General features: G+C 42.8%; 1 protein-coding gene across 1 annotated transcript in view; it reads left to right on the top strand.

Moving 5' to 3' along the window:
* Positions 1–3498: 3498 nt before the first annotated feature.
* The window catches only part of LOC134076973 (deleted in malignant brain tumors 1 protein-like), a 43351-nt gene continuing 28652 nt past the window's right edge, over positions 3499–18197 (top strand). The window contains exons 1-8 of the mRNA XM_062532296.1: positions 3499–3616; positions 6095–6124; positions 6590–6895; positions 8329–8420; positions 8590–8767; positions 11145–11456; positions 15559–15650; positions 15827–16040. Coding sequence (XP_062388280.1) covers positions 3589–3616; positions 6095–6124; positions 6590–6895; positions 8329–8420; positions 8590–8767; positions 11145–11456; positions 15559–15650; positions 15827–16040 — 1252 coding nt within the window. The 5' untranslated portion in view covers positions 3499–3588. The remainder of the gene's footprint in view (positions 3617–6094; positions 6125–6589; positions 6896–8328; positions 8421–8589; positions 8768–11144; positions 11457–15558; positions 15651–15826; positions 16041–18197) is intronic.

The following is an 18197-nucleotide window of genomic DNA, read 5'->3' on the forward strand; positions in this document are numbered from 1 at the left end:
CAAGTCAACACCCACCTGAAGAAATTCAGGAAAGTAAATATAGCAGGGCCAGCGGAGGACATGATAAAGATGATAAAGAAAGAGATAACAATGTGATCATGCGATCTGAAGAAGACCATAAAGGCTGAATCATTTTCGCTTTAATAAAAAGCTGACTTATAACTCGGATCTCTCTCTCTCTAACGAAGTTTTAAACCTAGTTGCCTGCACCTCGACTTTGGTGTGCGTTTGCACCTCTCCTTCAAAGGAAGAGATAACACTTCTGCATTTAAGGCGCACGCCGAAGGATTTGTATTGGGTCATTGCGTGTCAAATCAGATAAGGTAGTTGCTGGACTGTCTCAGATTCTGTTTAAATCTTGTCTATATCTAGCCTGGCTAGCACCACCACTTCTCAAGGAGACGTGGTCTGGGAACCAAACGTTCATTTTCTTGTATTTGAACGAATACCCAGATCCGTTTATTGGGCACCACGGATGTCTATCAAATGTGTCTGTGCATAGCTCATCATCGTCTTGCTTCCCCCCTGTTCTGTGAATGGTCCCCTATCTGAGGCAAAAACTAGGGAGGTAACTTCCAGGCTGCCTCAGCAGCATGAATCAAATCACGCACAAGGCAGCATGGGAACACCCAGGCTAAATAGCAGGTGCATACGGCTTATATTCATGGGTTTCATCAGGTCCCTTTCCACAGGTGGGTTAATCAAGCACCATGCATTCTGCATTCATAATTTAGGTGCTTAATTCTATACACCTGTGGAAAGGGACCTGATGAAACCCATGAATATTTGGTCGGAACTGCAGGGGAGATGAATGATAAAGGAGCATGGTAACGATGCTTATGAACATGTAGGTCACCAGCAAGAACAAACTCATTAAAATCTCCCACTTAGCATCCAAAATAATACAGCTTCCCACCCACAGCCTCACTGATGCAAATGACACAGCCACCACACGCCTTGCCCGCACCATGGCAAGCAGCCCTGACCATCTCCTGAACCGGTTTTTCCACCCTACTCCCATCTGGCCGCAGATGCAGAGCCCTGGACTGGAAAAAAGCGTGCTTCAAGAAAAGTTTTGTACCCTCAGCAATCACTGCACTTAACAAACTCCGGTGACAATAATCCATCCCCTCTATTCTTTTGTGTTTATGTTGTCTGCACTGTCCACTTTTGCTTGCACTGTGTTGGGGGGTGAGGGGAACTAGAAGGGAGGGGGTGTATGGTGGGTGTCACATTATATGTTATGTTATATGTTGTATGTTATGTGTGATTTGTAATGTGCAATATGTGATGTCTGATGTGTGATATGTTATATGTGATGTGCACATCAAATGCTGCTATCTCTTTTATGGAATGTTGATTGATGTGTGAAGAAGAATATCCTTATAGGACAATAAAGACTCTATCTAGGAATGTTGATCCGTGTGGTGAGATTATAAGAACTTTATTGAAAACCAATCAAGTGTGAAGTTGGAAATGGTTTAATCTGTGTGGATAGAGTAGTCAAACATCATTCCACACTCACAATTGGGAAATTGTGTGCGTTTGAGGCCTTTTTTCTCTCTCTCTCTTTCTGTCTCTCACACACACTCACACATACCCTCCCTCTCACTGGCCCTCTCGGACATTTTGTCATTGATCTCATGTGCTATTGACACACAACCTCTAAAATGATCATTAATTAGTTCATTATAATTATATTATTATAGCTATTATTACTCCTTATATTTGTATTTCTTTTGATATTTGAGTTATAACCTGCATGTGGGTGGTACATGTCGTGCAGTTCAGCAGGGGCCAGATAAGCTGTGCAGCTGTTCAGAGCCCGATTTATGTACAAGAGGTGTTTTGATTCTTACTGTGCGTTCAGACCAAGACCGTCAAAAGCGTCAAGAGCGCCGGAAATCATTAATTTTCTATGGAGGGTCGGCGTTACCGGCGTCAAAAGCGTTCTGGGCGTGAGCGTGACTTCATGAGCTTCACGGGCGTCAAAAAAAAGTTGAACCTCAGTTAACTTTATGGTAATGAGCTATGACACGGTTCGGCGTCAACTAATCAGAATGTCAAACTCGCAGGATTGCTGCTTGTGGTTTGTTCAAATGTTTCACGTTATGGCTTTGACGCTTTCGGCGCCGAACTGGGTTGAGCGTCGGGCTATGAGCTTCACCAGCGACTTTGACGCTTTTGACGGTTTTGGTCTGAACGCACAGTTACACAATTTGATAGTTCTCTTTGTCAGGTGGTCTTCTCTATGTTGATAGGCCTACACTCAAATGCTAAGCATGACTTTGACACACGCGAAGGCCAATCACTCTGATATACACTGCACAAAAAAGTTAAGGGAAAACTTACTTTCAAAACATTTTCTTAAAACATTCCACCCTTTTTTTCCCTTTCTCAAACAAGGGTAATCATCCATATTATTTTTTTTTTTTCAAATGATCTGATCTCCGACCAGTAGGAAAAATGTGGGTGGAGGGAATGGTTGAGCACTACTCTCCCATGCCCACATCCACGCAGAAGCCCTTGAACAAGGCACCTAACCCCTCACTGCTCCCTTTGAACAAGGCACCTAACCCCTCACTGCTCCCCTTGAGCAAGGCACCTAACCCCTCACTGCTCCCCTTGAGCAAGGCACCTAACCCCTCACTGCTCCAAGCTTGAACAAGGCGGCAAGGCACATAACCCCTCACTGCTCCCCTTGAGCAAGGCACATAACCCCTCACTGCTCCCCTTGAGCAAGGCACCTAACCCCTCACTGCTCCCCTTGAACAAGGCACATAACCCCTCACTGCTCCCCTTCAGCAAGGCACCTAACCCCTCACTGCTCCCCTTCAGCAAGGCACATAACCCCTCACTGCTCCCCTTCAGCAAGGCACATAACCCCTCACTGCTCCCCTTGAGCAAGGCACCTAACCCCTCACTGCTCCCCGAGCGCTGCTGTGGCAGGCAGCCCACTCCTCCGGGTTAGTGTGTGCTTCACCTCACTGTGTGCTGTGTGTATTTCACTAATTCACGGATTGGCATAAATGCAGAGACCAAATTTCCCTCATGGGATCAAAAGAGTATATATACTTGTGCAGACACACACTCACATAAACACACACACACATGCATGCACATATACATACACACACACACACACACACACACACACACATACCGTTATACACAAAAGCAAACTCACAACACACTAATTTACATACACATGAGCTACAAGAGTAGGAGATAATGTATGCATATAAATTGACAAGTGTAATTTATTTTTATGGAGAAAAAGTGCAGAACTGAGCGGCTGAGTCATTTTACCACCATGGCATGGCGGCACATTTAGCTTTCCATGAGGTGATGATGAAATGGTGTGTGTGTGTGTTCATTCCAGAACATAGAAATGAGGAACAGAATTGCTGCAACCTTTCTCCTTCCTTTTTTCCTTCCAACTTTTGCAAAAGTTGCACTTTGAGTTTCAGTGATTCAGTGATTTTGCCACTATAACTTCCAACCGTTGAATAAGGAGAAAAGACACACAGATCCTCAAAGATTGTAAGACAGTTTGACTCACGTCTGGCATCACGAGGAGGGAGAGGAATGTCTACTCACCATTTTCAACTCCTAGGTATGTCTATTTTATTTCACAATGTATTGATTCTATAATGAATGGAAAGAAATGCCACATTTATATTAAACAAAATCAAATTGCATTGCAGGCAACAAAAACGAATAATTTTGATGGAAATATAAATAATAATAACAACTAATAATACATGCTTTATAATTTGCTTTCACGTAGGTAGATATGTTTGGAGGACCTGTATTTGATACCATGCTAAAGTTGCCTAAAAAGAGGAATATAAAATCATCATTTGACAATTGATCTTAATCCCTTAATTCAACAAATGAGTAAAAATCAAACCGCTAAAGACACCAATTTTCTTTGTGACTGAAGAATGTATCGTAAATAAATAAATGTTCTTCCTTAAATGCTAGAAGGCATAAGTATTTGACCCCCTATGTTAAATCCCCATAGGAGCAGGAGGATTTTTAAATATGTTTTTATTTTTAAAGGCCAGCTATTTCATGGATCCAGGATATTATGCATCCTGATAAAGTTTCCTTGGCCTTTGGAATTAAAATAGCCCCACATCATCACATACCCTGACCATAGCTAGAGATTGGCAAGGTGTTTTTTTCCAGTTGGCCTGTTTGATCGAATGAGCACTGGAAAACACAAATGATGATTTTATATTCCTCTTTTTAGGCAACTTTAGCATGGTATCAAATACATGTCCTCCCCACTGTATATTTTTTTACAATGCGATAATTAATCGATAATAATATAATTTTTACACATTGCACATTTAAAATTAATCAGATTATTTAATCCATTGATGTGTGGAAAGTTACCCTCTAATGCTCCTCAGTTTGAGGCTCCTACTAGTTTAATATGTATTAAAGAAATTGGGGGCACTATGGAGGGTCACATATTTCGTGTTGGCATGAGGATAGACTTCAGCTTTAATATGTTCTTGTTGTATCCAGTTAAGCAAGGGAGTGAGACGCTGCTTGACTGGGGCTAAAATGGTACCCAACATTTAGAGATTGAAGTTAAAACAAATCTATAAGACTAAAGACTAAAGAAACAAAACAGAAACAGTGAGTACACACGTCTGTAAAAACTCACATCAACATCAAGTGAAGAAAAAAAAAGGTGTTTTCTAAACAAATTGAGCTGATGAACGGTGGAGATGATGAATGGGGTAGTGATCAGTGCAACAGCTGGATGACTGACCGTGAGAATTATGTCCCAAAGCCTTTACCACTGCCATACAGTACCAAAGAAATGAAGACTGAGCTTACAGAAATGCTTACTCTTAGAATCGATGAGTGGTCGGGGAGTTTCCATTGTGCATAGGTCAGCAAGGAATCACTTCTGCACGTTCCAAAGAACTAGCCAAGAACTTCAAGGGAACATTGTTGTGTAAACCACAATTTGACATATTTACTCCAAGCCAAATTACGAGAATTTCCAATGCCTTTATAATATTCTTATATGATGATGTTGTTTATTAAATGCTTACCATGCTGATATTTTACTTCATAAATCCAAAATGGCAGACGTCAGTGGATATGGACTTGTGATCTCTGGAATATCTGTTAAATATTATTATTCTACAAGAGTTATACACTACCAGTAAAAAGTTCAATTTCACTGCATTACAGACAAAATACCAGCTGAGATCATTTGCATTTTATTTATTTATGTATTTCTTTGTTCGTCTATTTCTTTTCAGAGGACATAATGTGCTTATAACAAAAGGGTTCTCCATGTTCAATGTTTTCCCAGTTAGCATTTTAAAATCATATCAAATTAGTGAACAGAATGTTTTTACTATTATTTATTTTATTTATTATGTATTACCTTTCTTATGTATTCTTCCTCCTCACTCACACACACACACACACACACACACACACACACACACACACACCTGACTGCCCTCCAACTCCACCTTAACCTACAGTAACTCCACACATACTCAGCACACTGGTAACCCCCCCCCCCCCCCCCCCAACACACACACACACACACACACACACACACACACACACTGCCCCTTACCAGCATCTTATTAAGCCACATACATACAACACACTGCCCCCCACCTCTGAATCATCAGTATGCCATTGCCCCACACTGCTCCCCCCAACACACACACACACACACACACACACACACACACACACACACACACACACACACACTGCCCCCTTACCAGCATCTTTAAAGGAACACTTCACCGTTTTTTTTCATATTAAACTGTGTTATTCCCTTAACTAAGACGAGTTGATATACCTCTCACGTTTCAATGCGTGCAATCACTGGCTCTGGCGCGCGGCCCAAATTTGATAGCTCCGGTTCGCCTTGTCGATCCTTATTTTCCCGATAATGACCAGCATTCTATACATTATGCCTTACATGAGAGAGTTGGGTGTAGGTGTTCAAAAAAACAATGATTCAGATGCAAGTTAGTAGCGATTAACAGTCAAGGCCAATAACAGTTTCTCATGTTTACATTTTGCTTTCTTCCATCAGCACTTCTCCTTTGTTTTCTATCTCTGACAGGTAAGGAGTCGCAACACACATATTATAACATCAGTACAATATAGTAAAATTCATTTCAAAGCATTTTATGGGGTTTTTGTATTAGCTATACTGAGTCATAGCCATACTCAACTCTTTTCAGATTTGAAGTATTAGACCTAACCAATCAGAACAACAAAATAGTCTATCTGTGAATCCAGTAGGGAGAACAGCCAAACCATCTTTCTTCCCAACAGATGCCTTAACTCTGTTTGCTGATCTTTTTTTAAGTTACTGTATTGTGTTGTCAATGTTCCTGCCACTCTCCACTGTCCTACTGTAGCATTAAAGGCATTAAAAAAACAAAAATCTACTATAACTGATAGATTATCATAGTAACTAAAAGTACTAAAAGTATGACCCCCAGTATGATGTAATACAGTCATATGAGTATGCTGACTATATTCTCTCTCCCATTCTACACCCTGCAATCTGTACTTGTTACAGGAGATGCTGTCAGGCTGGTTGGTGGGAGCACTAATTACTCAGGTACAGTGGAGGTCTACTACAACAACCAGTGGGGCACTGTGTGTGATGATAGCTGGGACATGAAAGATGCGCAGGTGGTGTGTAGACAGCTGGGATGTGGAGGTGCTGCCTCTGCCCCCATTGAAGCCCATTTTGGCCGGGGGAGTGGGAACATCTGGATGTATGAGGTCAACTGTACTGGTGCTGAAAAATCCCTTACAGAGTGCTCCCATCGTGGAACGCATAACTGTAGCCATGGTGAAGATGCTGGTGTGGTGTGCTACGGTTAGTCCCCAATTTGATTTAATACTTAGGGCTGTTGATGCTCTACAGCTTGGTCTTATAGTGCTCATCGACATTTTGCATCCATATTGTACTTACACTTAAGAAATTACAAGTTGGCCACTGACCCCAGCTCATTACTGTTCAACCTTTGTCAACTAACGCCACAAGGTGAATAATGCTTCATGCAAAAATCCTTCACTAATTAGTATGTTATGATGTAAAGGTTCACACACTTTACAATGTTGTACACACTGCTTGGCTGCCCTATACAGTACTTTGTACACACACATTTCTTTATATTTTGCTCAAAGGGGGTGCTTCAACTGACGGATATAGTATCAACAGATCAAAAGTGGCCTCTGAGTGAATTGTCCAAGCTGATAAAGCCTCTTTTGTGGAGTAGTGCCGGTGACTAAAGCTCACTTGTGATCCAATCTGTAGTGTACATATTTTTCAACCGTTTCAATAATAGATATGAAGCAGGCGATACATATTTCTACAATTTATTTTATGGTGGTGTGTGTAATGGTGGTGCTGCCCATTACAGCAAGTTGATTCACACAGGAGCTAAATACACAACACGGACAATGTGATTTACAAACACACTTTATTTAGACACAGGACTAGTTGTGATCCTTGCTTTCAGGGTGGCAACTGAGGGTTGAGGACACATGGACATTTAACAAACATTTCGAACTCACCGAGTTGCATTTCACTTCCTGGTCTGGGGACTGACAAAAGACCCGACGGGAAGTCGTCTTCTTCTTCTTCTTCTTTTTTAATGGCGGTTGGCAAGCAATGAATGGTGTGCATTACCGCCACCTTCTGAAAAGGAGTGTGGGTCTGGAGCAACTACCCTCTTTAATCAAAAAAAAAAAAAAAAAAAAAAGGGCAAATAATTATATTCTGCATATCCGACGGGAAGTCGCGAGGGACATTTGAACTGTATGGCGTGTGACATCATCGACGGGCAAAAGTGAAGTGTACAAGACAATGGGGGTGTTTGGGGTTTTTAAAATATATTTGCTATGTGCTGAATTAGCGACTATTGTAATTGTGTTGCATTGTGAGCCGTGTAGTTTGGAGTGTGCTAATGAGTTATGTCCATTTGGTTAGTTAATTGATTTAATTGCGATGGTTCAGGCCAGGGCTTTAAAGTCTCTGGGGGGAACTGGGCGAGGAGAGAGGTAGAATGGTCTGAGGTGAGCCACTGTGCACCTGCTCAAAGGCCTAATACTCTGTGCAGTGTAAACTATTACCTTATAATTGAAGGGGATTTGTGTAAGCTCATTTTGCTATAGTTTTGAGAGTTTAGTGATTGATTTGGAGCTATTGTTTGGAGCTTTGGTTTTTCTTTTCTTTTTCCTATTTTCTCCTGATGGCATGCTACCTGCTACAAAATTAGAAATAAATCGCTGCTGTCTCCCCTGCAGATAACAGCACAATATCTGGTCCGGTGATGGCCGCCATGATGAAGATCGGCACCAGGGTCATGAGGGGTCAGGACTGGAAGTGGGACAACCAGGTACATAACCAGTACTGTGTGTGTGTGTGTGTGTGTGTGTGTGTGTGAGAGAGAAACATTGAACATCTACTCAAAATGTGTATTTGAGAGTGCATGTACTTTCTTTTGTGATAGTTTGTTTGCTTGTTTGTTTGTATGCACGCACGTGTGTATTTGTCACATATTTCAGGATGGAATCCCTCCTGGTCTGGGCCTTGTGATTGGTTCGCTGAGTGAGAGCGGGTGGATTCGTGTGAGGTGGGACAACGGCCATATAAACTCGTACCGCATGGGCGCTGAGGGAAAATACGACCTCAAGCCGGCCGAGCCACTGCCCTCTGCACTGCCCTCTACACAGCCAGCCACCGGTCAGCACCACAGTCTCAGTAAACTCACCTTCACTACAGCTCTGCAGATCAGTCTCAGAGAGCACACCCCTGCCGCTGCTGCTGCTAGCATGACGTGGTCATACAGGATAAAGGATCAGATTCTTTAGACTCTTTTAATCTGTTCCTACAAGGTTTCCGGTTGAAACCTTGAAAACCAACACAGATACTTTGTATTGTAAATGAATCAGACTTTACCTTAATAATCTACAAAATATCGACTTTAAAGCTACATTGTGTAGTTTTTCTGAGTTGATTCTTAGCAAAAAAATGTTTTCTTCCAAAAATATGTGCTCATTCATGTGTAATTACTTCCACTGACAAATCAAAGTATTCTTGTCAGCGTAAAATCTGCCATTGAGAATACATACGAGTGATTCGTCTGTATGGTGACAGCCATGTTTTGGCCCCCATCTTTAGAATACATTAGCCAAGGAGGGACATACAGTACCTAGCCTATAGTGATGCGCGGGTGGGCTTTTTTTAAACCCCGCCCCAACCCGACTCTTCAGGAGATCCACACCGCCCCGCCCAATCCGCAAAAATATGTTCGCATTGTGACCCAAATCCGACCCGACCCGCGGAAAGGAAAAAACGCACCTAGCATCTTTCGTAGCCTAATTAGCCCAATTCTCCCACATGAGGATAACAGCGGGTTACAATGGTCGGTCAGTTTGACAGTCTGCGCTCTTCCACACCATTCATAATCTGCAGCCTAGACATAGCCAGTGTTAAATCTCATCTTCATGGACATAACAAGTTTCCATTCATATTTCCCCTTGCAACTTCATAGGCTAGCCTTTGCGTGAAACACTGCATTTAACAAGCACAGCTGTTTATTCGTGTGTATGACAGAAGCAAGGTGTTCTCGCATTGTGCACAACCTTCGATATCCCAGATCATTAGGCTCCATGTCCATAAAGTAGCGAATGCGCGATTGACTTTTTTCAGTCACGCATGGCGCAATTGGGTGTTGAATTTAGGAGAAATTATGTTTTGCGCTGACCACACCTCCTGTGTATTGCAGGCGCATCGCCACCTAATATGTCGGAAATTAACAAGTGAGAAATGTGCATTTTTACTTTTTTGACCCGACCCACCCGTAATATTTAGAAAAAACTACTAGGCCTACCCAAATCCACCCGACCCGCGGGTAATGGGCTGAACCGCGCATCACTACTAGCCTGGCTCCACCTTCCTACGTACTTCCGCTCAATTTTTATTGCCCTTCAGTACGTCGACTGGGTCTGCGGTGTATTCGCTGGTTTTCGCAAAACAAAAATATGCAGGTCCAATCAGTAAACAGAAGGAGTAGCTGAGAATGATGACGTTGAGGTTGTGGGCTAGTTTGAGCAGAGCAGGTCACGTCACAACCAAGCGTTAGCAATTGGTTATGGCAGATCTGAGTGGCTCTGGGCATATCCAATAGTTTTAAACATCAACAGAGTATCCGCATTCAAGGAGGTTCACGCTTGGCTATGGAAAGTGGCCAGACTCTCTGTACATTATGAATGTACGAGAGTATGGCTAGGACATACAGTACCTGAAATTCTAGCTCTTTTGAATTTGTTGGTCAGTTTCCGAACGACAGAGTTGTGCTCGCGGCTGCTGCTGGGAAACCCCTAACGTTGAATCACCTGATGATCTCTGACTCTTCATATGGAGATAGAAAACCATGTTAGCATTATCTTGAACCACATCTGAGTCTGTTGCAATATACCATTTCACCGCTGGATGAGAGAATTTCCCCCCAAGAATTAACCCAAGAAATACACAACGTACAACAGAATTTTAGAATATTTTGTTTGTACACAAATTACCATTAGCTCAATGTCGTTTTCTGTGCCACCGGAAATGCCTTGGCTCGAGCCACACTGAAAATGAGCGCATTCTAGAAATATGAAAGATGAAAAATGTTCACCTGACAAGAAACGTGTTGGAAGCACATAATTTACGCAACGCACTTGCCACGTCGGTGGTCTGAACAAGGGATTGTTCAGTTTGGCGACGTGCTGTGTGCGTTGTGTGTCTGTTCCTTAGACGCCAAAAATACCAAAATAGGCTCCGGTTCTATTTCTAGCATGCACACATTTCCAGTGCTGTAATGCAGCTGACACACAGTCGCCACTCAAGCGGTGTGAATCAGCCGTTAGTGCTCAGCTGCATGATAAACTTCAAAACTTCCGTTTTAAAGAGTACAGTTTTAAAGCGCAGCTCAGCTAGCGAAATGCTAACTGGTAACCATGATAGTAACCCTTTGAGTACTAAAATATCCCCAATAAGATGTAATACTGTCATATCAGTGTGCTGACTATATTTTCTCTCCCATTCTACACCCTGCAATCTGTACTTGTTACAGGAGATGCTGTTAGGCTGGTTGGTGGGAGCACTAATTGTTCAGGTAGAGTGGAGGTCTACCACAACAGCCAGTGGGGCACTGTGTGTGATGATAGCTGGGATATGAGTGATGCACAGGTGGTGTGTAGACAGCTGCATTGTGGAAGAGCTGTCTCTGCCCCCAAAGGAGCCAGCTTTGGCATGGGGAGTGGGAACATCTGGATGGATGATGTCAGCTGTACTGGTTCTGAAGGATCCCTTACAGAGTGCTCCCATAGTGGCTTAGGAACACATAACTGTGGCCATGGTGAAGATGCTGGTGTGGTGTGCTCAGGTAAGTCAATTTGATGTAATACTGTACTATTAGGCCTGTTGATACTGTGCAGCTTGGTCTTATAGTGCTTGTCATTAGGAAATATCATTTCCTAATGACAAGCGCTTTATCATTAGGAAAGCCAATAACTACAGGAAACTGGTGAATCTATCAGGTGAAGAGTGATTCCCTCTTGATGATTGTCCACTAGAAGACCCAAAGGAGCTGTGGCAAGAGTCACCTTCCCTTCACCTAATGAATGACCATCCAGAGCAGTGACAGTGTAATGACGTCACTTTTCTGAACCAATGAGGGAACAGAAAGCGGTCGAAGGAAAACTCGTGAAGCATCTGCGCACTGTTGGAAAATATCAATTGATTATAGAACCCCTGTTAACCTAATCATTTCTGACCTTGCTAAATATGGGAAGTTTCTGTTACAAAGTAATATTACTATAGACAGTGGGCAGACACCCAAAATATTTGAATATGAACGTCAATTCATTCTATGAGTGCTTTCTATCACAATTTGCTAATTAGATTAGTTTTCTCCGGGGATAGTGTTGCGCAGGCCCTCCTCGGCCGCTTAATTCGGGAGGTACCAAAACACAAGTAATAATCCTAGCTGCAGACCGGTCAGAGGCTACGGTGCTGACCTGGGTCGCTACACTCACCTGAAAATAAACACTTAACCAAAGCTACAGAGGGTTCAGGGTGTGCTAAGGTTCTACATGCCGAATTCCAGACTACTAACAAAATCAGCGATCCATCACAGTATAATACAACGGTCAGTTCTCCTAATAGCATGCCACCTTCACTTGATTAGCCTGTACGGCCACAAGAACTAATCCTAGCCGTTCCTTGTGGCTCACCGTAACCCAAAGGAGATCTAATTGCCGCAAGAAAGCCATGCTGGTCAGAGTTTAACAATTTATTCGACAGGTACAAGTTATTCATCCAACACATTACAGAAGTACATCTAAATGCATAGTATGAAAGTTACTTCAACAGGTTAAAGGAATTACTTAGGCTATCGTGCAAAATGAAAATACATTACCAGCTCAGAGGATTGAAGATTACACACATACGGTGCGGGAGCATCTGGCTACAGAATAACTCCTCAATATCTGGATTGATTTCCCTTTTATAGGTTACCCAGTTCATGACAGTTTAAACGCATTTGAGAGTAGTCACATGTTTGGAGGTCGACAGGTTAAGAGTCATTCCTTTAGGGATCACATGGGGGATGCTATGGGTGAGACTGAGTACCATTGTTTCCTTCAGTGCTAATAAAATACCACATCACAACGTACACTGCATTTACATTGTCTGAGGGACAGAGACCATTGTTCTCCTCAGTGGGTATCAGTTAAGACAAATACAGTGTATTTACATTTCTTGCTTCCAAGTTAGTTTCTCAGGTAAAAGGTTACTCAAAGTTGCTGTAGTAGTGACATTTTTCATAGCTAATCAAGAGTCCACATTATGATTGAAAATAATGTCATCAGCCTGAGAATTGGGATCCTCACAACAGAGAGAGATGGATTAACAGCATTCTGGGGCACCTGTAATCGTCAGGCCAGGTTAATGTCCATAAAATTCCCAGCAGTACCTGAATCAATAAAAGCCTAAAAGTTGCATCGCTGCTCACCCCATGAAAGTAGTATTGGAAGGAACACTCCTGCACCTGGGGAGTCGAAAGACAAAGTTGCCCCCGTCATAGCCCTCCCCTGCCTTGACGGGGCTGGCCTTTTCCCAGAAGCTCTCGCAGTCTGTTATCCAGCTGAATGGCCTAAGAAACCAGAGCCTCAAACTCATTGTGAGGGCCTACAGAAGCCAATCCATCCTTTGGGGTATCTGACAACCCATAATGGAACTCCGATATGAGGGCCTCCTGATTCCATCCGCTCTCAGCTGCCAGGGTCCTGAAGGACATACTGTAGCATAATCTGCGACACTGCTATGCCCCTGGCAGAGTTGCAAGAGTTTTTTGGTTGCTTCTTGACCTACTGCTGACTGAAAACACGCAGAATTTCTCATTGAAAGCCCTGAAATTAGAGCAAATTAGGCCCTGTTGGCCCCAGATAGCAATTGCCCAAGCCAAGGCTTTGTCAGTCACAAGGTTTATCAAGTAAGCTATTCGGGATCGATCAGAGGGATACATAGAAGACTGTAATTCGAATGCCAGCTCACTCTGTGTCAGAAAACCTCGGCACCCACCTGGGTTACTGTCATATCTTTGGAGTGCTGGCAGTCGAGGTTCAGGGCCAGGGCCTGGAAGGGGTGCAGGAACCACCGGAACTAGGTGTGGTGCCACAGTTGGTGAGGTACCAATCCTCCGCACTTCTTCCAGCAGCTCCCTCAGTGTTTTATCATGTCTGCCAACTATACCCTGTTGCGTAATTAGGGTTTGTGCATGTGTGTCCATGGTAGCTCCAAAACTTTTTAGGGTAGCCATTAAGCGTTCCATATCAGAAACGTTTGTGAAGGCGGCTCCTGAGGTCTCAGTCATGGCTCAGTCCTTTAGTCACGCTCGGGAATTGAACTCAGGCCGCTGTATCCAAGTGCTAACTCCTAGCCTATTGAGCTAACAGTGACTGGTAGACTCAAGTGCAGAGATTTGTATAGCAAACTGTTCTTTATTCCGAAGCTTTATTCGAAGTTTTTTCCTCACAAAACACACAGGAGATAACACAAGTCCATCAAAGGAGGAGATAATCCAAAAGGCATAACAGTAACTCAAAATAGGCAATTTCACAGCGATACCTTAACAAAGTTCAGTTCCTCCAAAAGAGCAGAAAAATGTGGCCAAGCTGTAATCCTTATCCCTCTAACTGTCCGGGGTTTTCTTTTTTTTATTTTTGCATAACATTTTCAAAAGGCCATGGCTTGAAAGTGGTCAGAGATATAGTCCTACTGTAAATGTGAAAATCATTGAGTATGAACTAAAGTTTATTTACTCATCTAATTTGCATATTATGATGGCATAGGATGGCAATAACATCAAATTATGCACCTTTCAGTAAATACTGGTTGTTGAACACATTTGAGCAGTTTTACTTTGTAATTTCTCCGACAAAACAAACAAACAGGACCACCGTCACCTGTAATCCAACAATAGTAAACTATTAGTATTACCACAATCCCCATGTTACTATACAATGAAGTAGCCTGGTCAAATCAGTTCCTATCGCGGGTGACTTTGTAGTTCTCCAGAGCACTATTTTTACTAGCCCTGCTGTCTGTACCAAGTCCATTACAGACACTATCATCATGATTATCACTTGCACCAAGCACACCATGCTTATTTGAACCCTCTGGCCAACATTGCTGCAGGTAGACACTGACGTACAGTATACACGCAAAGACGCACCTCCATTCACAGACGCATCTTGACTGTCACTTCCAATGGACGACCGATCATAATCTCCAAAAGGCAGATATTCTCCTTCAGAATCAGAGTAGGTGAATGACAGACCCAAGACTTCATAACACATGAGGTTGTTTTTTTAGCATTTCCTGTTTTTCTGCTTCAATTTGTGCAACGCGATCGCACATTTCACTTCCGCATTATAAACAGGAAATGCGTCTTCTTCTTGTGTTTCTCACTTGTGTTTCTCACATTGTGCTTGTCACCGTACGGCGCCTTGGGCGGTTAGAGGGTTAAAGGGTAATCCAAGAGAGAGGGTAATCCAAGAGAGAGAGTAATCCAAAACGTAGTTCAAGAGTCCAGAGAACCAAAAAGGTACCAAGAGTATTCCTGTAGCAAAGCCTGGCAGTGTTACACAGCAATGATCAAACAAAGACTGAGCAAAGGACATGGTGTGAGCAGCGCTTAAATACCAGATGATCAGGTCAATGACAGAGGCAACAAGACACAGGTGCAATGCATTACATTGATTAGACGCTAACAAAGATGCGTGCGTAAAAACATGCAATACAACAACTGGCCACCAGAGGCCGCCAGAAAGTCCTGAAAATCATGACAGTGCACACATTGAAACGTGAGAGGTATGTATCCTCTTAACTTAAAAAAATGTGTAGGCGATACATATTTCTACAATCTGTTTGATGATTGTGTGCATCTATATGTATGAATGTTGCTGCTGTTTCTCCCCCTGCAGATAACAGCACAATATCTGGTGTAGAGATGGCCGCCATGATGAAGATCGGCACCAGGGTCATGAGGGGTCAGGACTGGAAGTGGAGAAACCAGGTACATGACCAGTACTCTGTGTGTGTGTGTGTGTGTGTGTGTGTGTGTGTGTGTCTGGCTGAAACATTGAACATCTATTCAACATGTGTTTTTGAACTTTCTTTTGGATTGTTTGCTTCTATGTTTGTTTGTTTGTATGTATGTGTGTGCACACGTGTGCTTGTCCCATATATCAGGACGGAATCCCCCCCGGTCTGGGCCGTGTGATTAGTCCGCTGAGTGAGAGCGGGTGGATTCGTGTGAGGTGGGACAACGGCAATGTAAACTCCTACCGCATGGGCGCTGAGGGAAAATACGACCTCAAGCTGGCCGAGCCACTGCCCTCTGCACTGCCCTCTACAGAGCCCCCTATACGGCCCTCTGCACTGCCTTCTACACAGCCAGCCACCGGTCAGCACCACAGTCTCAGTAAACTCACCTTCACTACAGCTCTGCAGATCAGTCTCAGAGAGCAGACACCTGCTGCTGCTAGCATTACGTGATCATACAGGAAACAGGATGATATTCTATAGACTCATTTAATCTCTTCCTACAAGGTTTTCCAACATTGAAAACAAACACAGAGGGGCAGATGTACCAACACTTTTGCGCCCACTTCAGGCGTATTTGTTTCGCAACGTGCGTATAAAATGATGGCTTGGTACTGTATGTACTAACAGGCCGCAATGAGGTGAAGGTGCAGACTGCTTGTAGCGGGAGCTGAGAATGGCAAATTGCCCTTTTCCGTCTCATGCATATGGATTTATGGGAGTGTCAGATGATAGTAGGAGGTTCGTGTAAAAAGATGGGAGGAGAAGTGTAATATGCGCCTAATTATGTATTCCCCTGTATGTACTAAAACTGCCCGTGAAAGCGCACATCTATTTTGCGCCTAAATATTTCCGCCTTAAAAGCAGGTGTTAAATGCGGTTTGCTGTTAAATGCATCTGTAAGAGAATCATTCAAGGACAACAAAATCGCTAATTAAACCACCAGTTTTGCGTCTTTGTACTACATCAAAAGCAACCTTAGCTTTCGTTGGCCTTTCGAACGTCTACTTTCACTTTCACGCCATCCGCTTAAACCCTTTAAGTACTAAAATATCCCCAGAATTATGTAAAACAGTTATATGAGTTTGCTGACTATATTCTCTTTCCCATTCTACACCCTGCAATCTGTACTCGTTCTAGGACATGCTGTTAGGCTGGTTGCCATAGGGTTGCCACCTATGTCTGACCAAAATCCTAGACATTTCGGCAGCCCAATCAAGCCTTTTACTTATAAGCAGCGGCGGCCTTCACGCATCTAACCCATGACAAAAATACTGCAGCGAAACAGATGTGTTTACTAATATTATTACTATACTATTATTACATAGATTTTTTTATTAGTTATATAATTGTAATACTATTCATCTGCTAGTGATTTGTTGAGTTAATTGCTTTCCATAATATGTCTAATCTTTATTATTTTGGGTGATTTAGTGGGCACAGGTAAAAGGTGAATTTTACGTGTCCAAACTTTTTGCTCAAGGGCCACATTGGGTCTTGAAAATAATAATAATAATGATAATAATAATAATAATAATAATAGGCTATATGAATATATTATTCAAATGATAATAATGATAAAGTAATTTTGTTAAATACGGTTATGATGCTGTTTAATTCATTTATAAATGGTGCACTGTCACTTTAAGACTCTTGACACTCAGTTTAAATGCTCAGGAGTGTAACTACTCTTCGCGTTTTTCTTTTAAACGTTTCTTATAAAAATGAGATATCAGTTATCAACAATGTCAATCCAGCTGGCGCTCGCTCTCCCTTTCGTGCGCGCTCAAACGCGTTCCCAATTACGTTATAAGTGACATTAACACAAATTAGATTTGCTGCAATAGAGATTTCAACGAGTATCATCTCTATGTAACATGCTGTTAAGATATTGACATTGTAAACGTTCTCTAAGAAGAGTGTACAGCAGTTTGCAGTAATGTTAACCACAACGTCGTTGCTGGAAAGAAATAGCGAACAGCCAATGATAAGTGTGGCAGGCCAGATCTATGATAAACTAATGCATGCTCGGGGAGCGCTGTGGCGCAGCAGGCTACAGCGTTCATACCACATACGGGTCCGAGTGCCCACGGGGGCCCAGGTTCGAGTCCGACCTGCGGTCATTTCCCAGTCCCACCCTATCTCTCTCTCCCTCTTACTTCCTGTCTCACCCTTCACTGTCCTATACAAATAAAGGCAAAAAAAGCCCAAAAAATATTTTTTAAAAAAATAAAATAACGCATGCTCGGCAAGCCGCATTAAAGTGCGTGTCGCCCGCAGTTGGCCCGCAGGCCGTAGTTAGGACAACATAGAAAAACCGGGACATTCAGTGTCCCGGGAGAATATTTTTTTTTTTCCTGGACAGACCATTGAAAACCGGGACAATCAGTTGAAACCGGGACAGGTGGAAACCCTAGCTCAGGTAGAGTGGAGGTCTACCACAACAGCCAGTGGGGCACTGTGTGTGATGATAGCTGGGACAGGAGAGATGCACAGGTGGTGTATAGACACCTGTAGG

Source organism: Sardina pilchardus, chromosome 3, assembly GCF_963854185.1.
Source record: "Sardina pilchardus chromosome 3, fSarPil1.1, whole genome shotgun sequence".
Lineage (NCBI taxonomy): Eukaryota > Metazoa > Chordata > Actinopteri > Clupeiformes > Clupeidae > Sardina > Sardina pilchardus.